The sequence below is a fragment of the Balaenoptera physalus genome (assembly GCF_965194825.1).
Source record: "Balaenoptera physalus genome assembly, chromosome: 16".
NCBI classification, from domain to species: Eukaryota; Metazoa; Chordata; class Mammalia; order Artiodactyla; family Balaenopteridae; genus Balaenoptera; species Balaenoptera physalus.
The window spans coordinates 52,349,351-52,361,635 of NC_138898.1; the positions used below are offsets into that span (position 1 = coordinate 52,349,351).

General features: G+C 53.0%; 1 protein-coding gene across 8 annotated transcripts in view; it reads right to left on the reverse strand.

The window, feature by feature from the left end:
- Positions 1 to 12,285, reverse strand: part of UNKL (unk like zinc finger) — a 45,055-nt gene that overhangs the window by 25,910 nt on the left and 6,860 nt on the right. For all 8 annotated transcript variants that reach the window (XM_082430678.1, XM_082430685.1, XM_082430679.1 and 5 more), the window contains 5 exons: positions 6,754 to 6,930; positions 6,273 to 6,406; positions 3,337 to 3,472; positions 1,782 to 1,899; positions 295 to 379 (listed from right to left, as the gene is read on the reverse strand). In XM_082430678.1, the coding sequence (XP_082286804.1) occupies positions 295 to 379; positions 1,782 to 1,899; positions 3,337 to 3,472; positions 6,273 to 6,406; positions 6,754 to 6,930 (650 nt within the window). The remainder of the gene's footprint in view (positions 1 to 294; positions 380 to 1,781; positions 1,900 to 3,336; positions 3,473 to 6,272; positions 6,407 to 6,753; positions 6,931 to 12,285) is intronic.

A 12,285-nucleotide genomic window follows, 5' to 3' on the forward strand; every position in this document is an offset into this window, starting at 1 on the left:
TCAGAATTTGCAACTATGCTCATAAGAACAGGAAACCCAAATCAAAAAGCTTTAAGAGGAAGCTCTCAGTAACACTGGGGGAAGGGCCGTGTCTGTGCATTTCCCGTCACGGTTTCTGCCTTTGGGGACTTTTTATGGGCTCACCTGGCCATCAAAATTACTACACTCACGGCCCTGGGGTGCCCAGAGGCAGGGCCATGCTGAGCCCCATGAAGCCCAGAGCCCCGCCGACCCTCCCAGCCGCCCCTGACCGAGGCTGAGCCCTGCCTGCTCCGGGTGCACCAAGGTACTCACTCTCCACGTGTGCAAAAGCACAGAAGGGGCCCCGAGGGCAGTGTCCGGTCTGTCGCATGTCGTTGCACTTGGTAGACTTGTAGATCTAGGAAATGAAAATAAAACAGCAAATAGAGAGGCTGGACTGGAAACCTGTTTCTGTGGGAGGCCCAGAGCTGGCTGGGTCTGGCCTCCTCCTTCCAGCTGGAGGCCCAGAGCTGGTAATCACAAGGGGGTATCCTGAAAAAGAGGGATGTGGACACCGCACTCCCCGTCCCCACTCCTCCCAGCAGTCCCGGGACGCCCTGTCTGCGCAGGGCCAGTCAGCCTGGGAAACCGTGTGGGCCTGAGGCTGCTCCTGCAGCGCCTGTCCTTGAAATCACATATCAGGTCAGTTTGTCCACTTGGCATTTCCTGAAAGATGCACCTGGTTCAGTGCCTGGTATACAGCAGGTGCGCAAGAAATGCCTGTTAAGTGACCACATGCGTCCACTCCATGGCCAGACCCAAGGCTGCTTCACTAGGGTGTGGCCCCGCAGCACAGCCTGCCCAGGAGGGACAGCGGCCTCTAGGCCCCAGACACCCTCATGGGCGCTGCCACCCACCCCCTTCCCTGCCCGAAACGCTGCTCATTCCCCGTGGCTCTTTGACCATCCCCTGAGCACCTGCACTGAAATTTTAAGGGTCACCAACAAAAGCAATTTCAAAAGGTCTCCAATTCAGAACTACAAATATCAGGAGTCTAAGTGTTGTTTTATGCACGCTTTGAAGCACTGAATCTCTAGACAGAAGAAACTTGTAAGAAACAAAACCCCACAGCCTTTCAGACCAGGAGCCCACCCCTCCCTGGAGCCCAGGTGCCCCAGTGGGCACAGCTGGGCGCTCCTTCACCGCAGAGCCTGCTCCCAGCCTGGCCCTGACCCTCCTGGTCCCAGTGCTCTGATGCTCTCCCGTTGGCTCAGGGGCCTTGTGTGCTTGTTCGTTTTTAATACAAATCCGAGTGTGCAGCAAAGGGTTAACTCCATGGCTTCCCTGTCCACACCCACATGTCCCAAAGGAAGGACTGGCTTTGACGGGCTCAGCTCAGGGAGGTGACGTTTGAGCCCCTGGAATGTCCTGCCTGGTCGGGTCTCTGTTTACCTGGGGCCCTGGGCCATGCCACATAGTGACTTAAGGTGGGCCTGGGCCACCCAGCATTGGCTCAGCCTCTGCAGGGGCCAGAGACTGAGGTCAGCCACGTCTGCTGACCGACCCCCAGTAAAAACCCTAGATGCCAAGGCTTGGGTGACTTCCCAGCTGGCAGCACTGTGAGTATGGCCACAAATACGGCCACACATGGTGGCTAGGAGGACACACCGTCCACAGTGCGTGCGTGGTCTCCCCAGGACCCGCCCCTGTGGCCTTGATCCTTTGCTGATTTTAATCGCATTCTTTCCGTGTAAAGAACCATAGGTGCTGAGCCCTGCGAGTCCTTTGAGCCCGTCCCTGGACCGGGGGTGCTCCCGTACCTCGGGGTGGAATTGCTGCTCTGTGCGCGAGTGGCAGTACTGACAGCTGTCCCCGCTCTCGCACCTGGAGGGCTCGCCCCACTCGTCACCGTGCTTCACGCTGGGGCAGGGGGTGGACCTGGGGGACAAGGAGGAGTCAGCGGAGGATGGATGTCCTCCCCACGTGCCCTGGGGCATCAGGCTGTCCGCACAGTGCTGAGAACACGTGCACCACCAGGGGACATGGGTGCCAGCCCTGGAAGCATTGGCCCTTTCCTCACCAGGACAGGCAAAAAGAAAAGCAGGGCGGGGACTTCCCTGGCCGTCCAGTGGTTAGGACTCTGCGCTTCCACTGCAGGGGGAGTGGGTTCGATCCCTGGTCAGGGAACTAAGATCCCACATGCCGCAGAGCGCGGCCAAAAAAAAGCAGTGCAGGTGCCTGGTGGAACCCAGAAAGCATTCGGGAGCCCGTTTTCATTTTCCACAAAATGTGAAGTGATTCTGAGTCAGAGCCACTGATGCCACTGTGACAAGCACCTCGGAGACGCAGCCAGGCCTCCTGCAGCAGGAGAAGACCAGGCCCAGCCCCCGCCCAGCCCACAAGGGGACCACACTCTGTCTCCCCGTGAGACTGTTTCAAAATTGAACCTGAGACTTTGGTCCTACAATATGAAAACCCTAACCAACACCCTCTAACCTTCAGGTACTTCCTGGCAGCTTTATTGTATTGGATTTATTTTAAAAATTATCATCTGTGGGAAATAAAGCTTTTATTTTTTACGATTTTCTATCCCTTTGATACGCAGTAAATTCACTTCATCTTCTCAAGATGACATCGGGTGACTAAAAGCCAAAGGTTCTCTGTCCCTCAACTCAAACTACTCAGAACAGTGACTGTCATAAAAACAACTTTCTCTATCTGAAAGTGAGGGCTCTCAGGCAGGTGAGGTGGCATCAAATTATTAGAGAGAGGCTCTTTGCTCCAAGAACAAGCTCTACACAGAGCTCGGGACCCAAGGGAGGAGCGAGGTGAGGGCCAAGGTGCCCAGGCACCCCTGGGGTTCCGTGTCCCCAGTCCCCCACCCCGCCAAGTGCCGGGTCCATCCAGCAAGTTGGCAAACCCGAGGCTAAGCTGGGCACCAAGGTGAGGGCAGCTGGAGTGAGGAGGAGACGGCCTAGGAAGAGACCAGGACTGCCAGGTGCATGACAGCAGGTGAGGCCCAAACCCACCACCCCGAGGACATCAGTCCTCCGGAGAGGGTGAAGTCAGGCTGTGGGCATCGGGACTCTCAGCCTCGCAAGGGCCACTTCCTTGCCAGCAGGCGCTCTTGCTGGCAGGGGCACACAGGTCACAGGAGGGAGGCCGGGGGATGGGGGGAAATGGAGGAGCCACGCCCTGACCGCACCTGCCGGCTGGCTGGACACCGGGGCCTCCAGGGAGAGTGAAGGGAGCAGAGGGGTGGCTGCCTAAACTAGAGCCTCGAGCCGACGTGAGTGTGAACAGAGGAGACCGCTGGGCTGGGCCCACACCAGAGAAGTCGGCCAGGGCCCTGCGGCGCCTGTGGCCCAGGCTCACCTGTACTGGAACCTCCGGGGGTCCCGCCGCCGGTCCCTGCTGTTGTGGAAGTGCGGGCATGCGTAGCCCTGGCGGCACAGGCGCGGCGGCTTGGGGCACTGCTCTGTCTTGTAGCTGCCTAGCACAAAGTTGGTATCTGAAAAACAGGGGTCCACACGGAAACGTGCACACGTGTGCTCACGGCAGCCACACAGCCAAAAGCTGTCCATCGGCAGATGATGGGTAAACGCCATGTGGCCCATCCACGTGGTGGAGTGAAGCACTGACGCGCTACGACGTGGATGAGACTTTAACGATCTGAACGCACAATGCTCAGTGAGAGAAGCAGACACAGAAGGCACATGTTGTATGATTCTACTTATAGGAAACATCCAGAACAGGCAAATCCATAGACAGGAAGTAGATTAGTGGGTATCAGGGGCCGGGCTTCTTTGGGGAGACTAGATAGAGTTTTAGAACCAGATAAAAGTGATGGGTGCACAACACTGTGAACATACTAAAAACCTCCGAAATACACTTTAAAATGGCTCATTTTACACCCAATAAAGTACCATACAAATTTTAAAAATAAATAAATAAAAATAAATAAAATGGCTCATTTTAACCCCAAGGTAAATGATGGGTGCTGGGCGATGCTGACATGTCAATGCAGGCTCTCAGCTGTGACAAACATCCCACTGCAGGGGGGCTGCCGTGTGTATGGAGGTACCAGATATGTGAGGCCTCCCTGAACTTTCCACAATGTGGAACCTAAAACTGCTCTAAAAAAATAAAGTCTATGTTTTAAGTAGTTAATTTCATGTTACCTGAACTTTATCTCAAAGCAAAAATAAACAAAAAAACCACCAGGGGTCATTTAAAAGCAGTAACGGATGAACGGAGATTCTTGAAAATCATACCCATTCTTGGGTTGGTTAATAATTGACCCTCCCCATTTTTTTTTTTTTTTTTTTTTTTTTACAAACGCCATTGTTTTTAATTACACTTGCCCAGCAGGGCTGACCCTCAAGGCATGGAGGGGAAGACAGTGGAGGAGGGAGGGTGTGTTGCCCAGCCAACCCCGGCAGCCGCAGCGCCACACCCAGGACACACTTCCACACCCACATTTAATGGCACCACCCCCCCACACACCAAACTCAGTTCCAAATAACTGACAAAATGACAAGGGAAGTGAACCACACAGCAGGGCACAGAGAGGACAAAAGGAGTTTAAACAGAAAAGACGATTTTAAGAAAATAAAAATTGTAAGACACTTGTTCACAAGCATTGACAGAGGACCTCCAACAGACACAAGGTCCTGCGCTGAGTGGCATGAACCACAAAGAAGTGAGAGGCGTGGCAGTGCCCATGAGTCACAGGGGCTCCGGAACGCCCTTTAGTGGGTGACGGATGAACGGTCCACCCAGACGGAGAATTATTCAGCAATAAGAAGAAAGGTGCTAACATAATATGAGAAGAAAAAAAGAAGAAAGGCGCTACCAAGCCCCAAAGAGACACAGGGAACCCTGAATGCACAGCACTAAGTGCAAAGGCTACACACTGTGATCCCAACTGTATGACAAAACAATGGGGCGAAAGATCAGTGGTCACCAGCAGTGGAGCACAGAGGATCTTAGAGCAGTGACACTACCTGCATGACATCATAATGGAGGATCCGTGTCTTTATACATTTGCCCAAACCCGGAGAATGCACAATGCAGGGGTAAACTGTGCCGTTAGTTAATAATCATGTATCAATATTGGTTGTCAATTGTAACAAATGTTACCTCATCAACACAAGACGTTCATGATGTGCAATTTTTCTGTTAACCGAAAACTTCCCTAAAAAATAAAATCTACTAACTAAGAATCCAAACCACGGGTGCTGAGGGTTAGTTATCCGGCCAGACCCGACCCAGCGCCTCCTCCCACTTTCCTTCCTCAAGCTCAGCCCGCCTGACAGTGACAAGAGAGGACCTGTACCCCCACCTGCACCACCAGCCAGAGCTCACAGGTGGAGCCTGTGGTCCAGGACCAGGGAGACCGAGGGGCTGCGACACGAGAAGGACAAGCCCCGAGGCAGGGAGCTGTGGGCGCAGCCCTCCCTCTGTGCAAGCCTCTCCCCAGAGGGACATGGCGACACTGGGACCCCCATATATGCTGTGGGTCCAGGCCCCCCACACCGCAGGCGCGATGGAAGGCCAGGCTCCTCAGCGCTCCTGCGGGGCCAGGCCTGAGGCCCGGGCATCAGGAAGGCCTGTGCAGCCACTTTTGTTAATTCGTCCCTGGGCCCAGGGTGGCATAGGATTCAGCGGGCGGGGGAAAGACCCTCGTAGGGAATTCACCGCTTAAGTAAGCGTGGCCTTGAAGCATTTACGCGCGTGAGAGCAAAGCCGGTCCAAGGAGACACGGCATTACCGAGGGGGGTTCTCTTAAAACCACACCACCCTCGGGAAACATCCAAACAGGCAGCTCCACGGAGACATAGCCAGGCTAGTGGATGCCAGGGCTGGGGAGGGGAAACCACTGATGGGCACGGGTTTCTGTCCGAGGTGATGGAAATGTTCTGGAACCAGACAGAGTTGATGGTTGCACAACACTGTGGTGCACCAAATGCCACGGACCTGTGACTTTCGGATGGTTAAAATGGCAAATTTACATTATGGGTATTTTACAATTAAACAAACCTCACTGCCCATAGCCATCATCTGTGGAGGCTGCTGGGGACCAGGCTGGCTCTGGGACCAGACACCTGGCAGGAGCTGCGCCAGCCGTGCAGGCCCCTCCCCCAGAGCAGCCTGGGGACCAGACAGGCTGCTGGAGGGGCTGAGGGTGATGTGCTCGAATGGAGCCTCGGTCTCCCCTCCTGACCTGTAAAGGGGGCGACGAGGTCCACCGTGCGGGCACTTTACAGACAGGGACGAGCCCCCCGCCCCAGCAGCGGCTGCGGGGTTACCTTGCCACCGGGGGTCCTCGCCCAGGATCTTCTCCATCAGGGCCTGGCTGGCCAAGACCCCAGGTTGCAGGTCAGGGACGCCATCCCCAGTACTGAGCTGGCCATTCTGCAGGGCTTCCTGGGCCTGCAGCTCCCTGCAACCAAACGGCACGTGGTCACGGTGCTGCAGCCTGTCCGAAGCCTCTGACAGTGAGACAGCCACCGGCTTCTGTCATCTTACGAAGCCGCCTCCGTGAGGGTTCAGGACGTGCAGCCCATGGCCTTGGGGCCCCCGTCCCGGGATGACAGTCTTGGCCCAAATCCCAAGAGCCTCAGAGCTGAGCGTGCGAGACGCCACAAGCTCCCCCGGGTCCGGGTCAGGAGGGAGAAGAAGGGTCACTTTCTCATTAGGAGTAAAATCAAGGCCCAGAAAGAGCTGCTTGAGGCAAGCAATGCCTGAAACACAGGGAGGAGAGCGGCTCCCGGCAGGACGGCCACTCACCTGATGTCACACACGGGCGGCCGCAGGTCCAGGGGGCCGTGCGCGAAGGCGCAGTGCAGTCCGTTCTTCACGCAGTGGCCCCGGGCATCCGTCTCATGGATGCACGTGCCCGTCTTGTAGTAGCGCAGGTGATACTTGCGCTCCGTGTCCCCGGTCGTCCGGTGCAGGTACGGACATCTGGGAAGCAGAAGACGACACGCACCGTCTGGGCCCTGGGGCCACCACGGTGTCAACCTGCTCCCGGCAGCTGGTTCTTGTCTCCTTTTCCCAAACACCTGCTCTAGTCGGAGGATGAACAGCACTGGACAGAGCACCCATCCCTGCTCCAGACCCTCCCCCACGGCACTCAGACCCCCACAAATCCCTCAATTACACATGGGAGAAAAATACAACACCCAAGTTACCCGAAAATCACCCTTCATAATCTTTTGAATAAAGTGGAAAACAAAGTTCCCCCATCAAGTAAGGGGCTGGCGGCCTCTCCCGTCCCCCGTCCAGGTGCTTTCAGGGACCCCTCGAGGGAAGTGGAGGAGCCTGGAAGGGCTGGAGGAGGACGCTGGGGGAGACAGGCTGGGGAGAAGCAGCTGGGGGGAGGCACGGATGGGGCAGCATCCCACAGGCCACACAAAGGCCCGGAGCCACGCACTCCCAGGGAGAGCCACACGCGGCTCCCTGAGCAGCAAGGGTTAGGGTTAGGGTGAGGGCTCCCGCTGCAGGGAGGTGGCAGTGGCAGAGGTGGCATGGACGGTTCCAGCAGACATGGGGCAGGGAACTGAGCCCGCCTCAAGGTCAGTCCCTCCAGACAAGAGCCAGAGACACAGAAGAATGGGAGGGGATACACAAAGGACTCTGAGCAGCCCCGGAGCGGCCCAAGGCCGAGGCAGAGCCATAGCTGCAAGTCCCCAGATCTAAAAACAAGGCCATCACCCCCAGAGATGGATGGGGAGCACTGTGTGGGGCTTGGGAAAGGTCCACTCCCACCTCGCTGCCTGGCAGGCCGTGGACCTGGGTGCTGGGAGCACCTGTGGGGGTGGGGGGCTCCCCATGCAGAGCACAGATGGATGGACAAGACCAAAAGTAAAAGAAAAAACGACTTAGGGACCAACCAGTCTAAACCCCCGTCTGGTAAGATGAAGAAACAGAGGCTCAGAGTTCGGACAGCTCACCCCAGACCTTATGGAACACCCCGGGTGTGCAGGCCATAAGAGCGGGACAGAGAGGACGCCATGCCCCGGCAAGTTCCCGGGTCCCCCGGAGCCAACCAAGCAAAAGGCAAATACTGTGGGCCCAGAAGATCCAGATGCACTCCCGGAAGAGCTGGGGTCTCAAAGATACATGTGCCCCCACGATTACAGCAGCACGAGTCACAAGAGCTTAAAGCTGGAAATAACCCGAGTGTCCACCAACTGATGGATGGATGAACAAAACATGGTCCATCCAGACAGTGGAATGAGCACTGATACAGGCTACAACAGGGATGAACCTTGAAAACATTCTGTTAAGTGAAAGAAGCCAGACACAAAAGGACAAATACTGTGTGGGTCCATTCCCATGAGGTCCCTAAAGCAGTCAAATTCATAGCAACAGAAAGTAGAGGGTGGGGGTAGGATAGGGAGGGTGGGATAGGATAGGGAGGGTGGGATAGGATAGGGAGGGTGGGAGGGAGGGAGATGCAAGAGGGAAGAGCTATGGGGACATATGTATATGTATAAGTGATTCACTTTGTTATAAAGCAGAAACTGACACACCATTGTAAAGCAATTATACTCTAATAAAGATGTTAAAAAAAAAGAAAGAAAAAAAGAGAAAAAATATATGTATCATGTACTACCTAAATCTTCTTATAGCATGCTGATGAAACAGAGAATAATATATTACTGTTTCAAAGAAGTTGTTTGAAAAAAATTATACTAAGCATTTTCTCATTTTTATTGTCAATAAATATGTATTAAATATGTGACTATAATAAATAGAATAAAGGAAAAAAAAAAAAAAAAAAGGAAAGTAGAGGGTGGGTGCCAGGGGCTGGGGGATGCAGAGGGGGAGTGACTGTGTAATGGGACAGAATTTCTGTCTGGGAGGAAGAATCTGGAAATAGATGGCGGTCATGGTTGTACAACACTGTGAATGTAATTAATGCCACTGAATCGCACATTTAAAAATGGTTAAGTGCACCACAACTACTGAGCCTGCGCTCTAGAGCCCGTGAGCCACAACTACTGAGCCCATGTGCCACAACTACTGAAGCCTACATGCCTAGAGCCCATGCTCCGCAACAAGAGAAGTCACCGCAGTGAGAAGCCCCCGCTCGCCAGAACTAGTGAAAGCCCGCACGCAGCAACGAAGACGCAACGCACCCAAAAATAAATAAATTAATTAATTAATTTAAAAGATGGTTAAAATGGCAAACTTTATGGATGTTATCACAACTTTAAACAAAGCCCATTGGAGACAGAGAAGAGAGAGAGAGAGATGGTCTCTATGTGTTGAAATTTCAACACCACACTTATTATAGGGAAGCGTGTCACAGGTCATACCTGGATGGCCTGTGGCATTTCACAAACCGACACCTGAGTGACAGCATCCAGTTCAAGAGGACAAAACACAGCCAGCCCCTCGGGTCCCTCACATGGGCACGAGGTGGGGGGGATGACCACACTCTCTTGTGAGTGGCGGGAACCGAAAATGAGGCAATTCCTCCAATTAACTCTGCACAAACACTTCTGGGGCAATCCCAGCTGTCGTTGCCAATCACCAAAGATCCGTGAGAAAAAGGAAAAGCGGAAGATGGGGAAAGCAGTTTATGAGACAAGCTGGTCCCCACCTTGTGAAAAGAGAAAAGAAAAAACTTAAAGAATTATGACTGTATTACATACAGACAAGAAAAAGGAAACACTGCCTGTGCAGACAGTGCTCTCTGTGCCCAAATAGGAGCTGTCTCCTTCGTGTTCTCAAAGATAAGTTCCAAGGAACATTTTCAGGACATATGAGTGAAATGGTCAAATATCTACTTAGGATTTTTACTATATTAGGTTTTGATGCAGCCTTGATTAAAATCCCTCACTACAGAGTTACATCTTACGTTTTAAGCTCCTCCAAGAGCTCCTGTGCATCTCCTCACAAGCACTGGTGTGTAACTCAGTCTCTGGGTCCCCAGAGAGGTGAGGCTGTCATGGAGCATTCTCTGCCACACCAAGGAACCTGCTCTAGAACAAGGAACCCCTCTCACTTTTCACATTAATATATAGACTAATATCACTAACAAAGAACGTGTAGAAATAGAGAGGCCAGGAACTCACAGAACAATGGGCTAGAGAAATAAACAAGGAACTTACAAAAGAGAAAATGCAAAGGGTCTCGACCACTGAGAGGCACTCATCTTGCTTCTGATGAGAGAAATGCACCTGGAGGCCCACATGTTCCCGGGCAAAACCCCAGGAGCAGGGCTATGGTAAAGCAACACTGCTGCTGGCAAGAACGCCAAGTGACAGGCACCAAGAGGACAGGTGCCATTACCCTCCGTCCCAGCAATCCCCAAAGACAGACTGGCACACAGAGATAAAAAGATGTTTTGTTCGTAATCACCAAAGGCGGGAGACAACCGAGTTGTGGGATAAACTTCAAGGGAGCTCAGCGCGGCTTGGAGGAATGGGCAGTCTGTGTGGACGGCTTTGGAGGGGGCGCCAGGTGGTACCGTGAGGGAAAAGCACTAAGAAGACAGAGTGCAGGACTTCCCTGGTGTCACAGTGGTTAAGAATCTGCCTGCCAATGCAAGGGACATGGGTTTGAGCCCTGGTCCGGGAAGATCCCACATGCCGTGGAACAACTAAGCCCATGCGCCACAACTACTGAGCCTGCGCTCTAGAGCCCACAAGCCACAACTACTGAAGCCCATGCGCCTAGAGCCTGTGCTCCGCAACAAGAGAAGCCACCGCAATAAGAAGCCCGCGCACCACAACAAAGAGTAGTCTTTGCTCGCCGCAACTAGAGAAAGCCTGCGCACAGCAACAAAGACCTAACACAGCCAAAAATAAAAGTAAATAAATAAATAAATAAATTTATTTTAAAAGAAAAGGGAGTGTAGCACCCTATGGTTTACATCGGAAGGTGGGGGAGGGGAACAAGAATACAGATACGTCTGCTTGTATCAAAAATTATGGAAGGAGGAGCTATTGTTTCATGGGGACAGAGTTTCAGTTTGAAGATGGAAAAGTTCTGGAGGTGGATGGTGGTGATGGCTGCACAACACTGCAAATAAAGTTAACTCCACTAAACTGTACAGTTAAAAAAGCTAAGATGATAAATTTAATGTTATGTATGTTTTACTACAATAAAAAATAAAATAAAATGACTTTAATAGGAAAATGGCCATTTTGCAAAAACAGTTCCAATCTTCAGAAACACTCACAATCTACTATAAGTTAAAGCAAGAGAATTCCAGAGTCTGGGGAGAGGGGGACCAGCACATCAGAGCCAAGGCACTGCCTGTTGGTTTATCTACAGAACCCAGTCCGCATAGCCGTGCTGAAGCAGGACCACACGGACCACAGGCATCGCCGATGCGCTAACTGCAGGGTGTGGCAAAGGCTGCATGCACCCCCACAGCTCCGGGGAGTGAATGTGGTAGGCGACACCTCCCCCATTTCCCCATGTTCCCTAATGGTCCCTCAGGTCAGCTCTAAGCATCATTTCGTTTCCTTGCCAGTACCATCATTGTGGCAACCAGAGCCCGGCCAAGGTTCCCCCCTCTCGCCAGCACTGAGCACCGAACAGGCACTATTATTTCATTAGGGGCATGTCACCTCTGATTATTACATGACTTCAAAGCATAAGCTAAGATTAAAATATTGGAGGACATTTAATGAAAAGAAAATGGCTTCACCTAAGAACATCTAAGAGGCAAAAGGGAAAACCTTAGAGAAAACACAATGGCAGAATGTAGACGCGGGGAAGAGGCTGGGGAGAACCCCAGGGGTCAGCCCAATACCGCGTGCAGATGCTTCCTCGCCACAGGAGTTCACTCATCCATCCCGGGGGCCACTGACAGCCCTGCAGCACCTGTAATGTGATTCGGTTCCACAGCCCGTCAAATTCAGGGTGGCACCCGTGGTTCTCAAAACCATCCATGACAATTAGTGACCCAATCAGTGTAATTAAAACAAGGCTCCATGGATGGTGTGATGCACCAGTACATGCCAGACACAGGTCTGCCATGATGCTCTGGAACCACTGAAACTAGGAGGGAGGGGTAAAGAGGAACACGGCAGGGGCTCGAGGCTGCTGCCTGTGTCTCCAGGAGAGCCAGAAATCATCCCCTTCCTTCCCGCAACTCACCCAAAACAAAGGTAGACCCACAAACTCAGTTCCACTATACATCAACATTGGTCAGCAAGCCAGGCTGGAGCGCATCACAACCACCTGGATGGTCTGCTAACCCCAGACCATCTGATCTCGGCAGGAACCTTGGGTAGAAACTGCTGGCAAGTTCCCAGGTGATGCTGCTGCTGCTGATCTGGGGGCCGCACTGGGAGA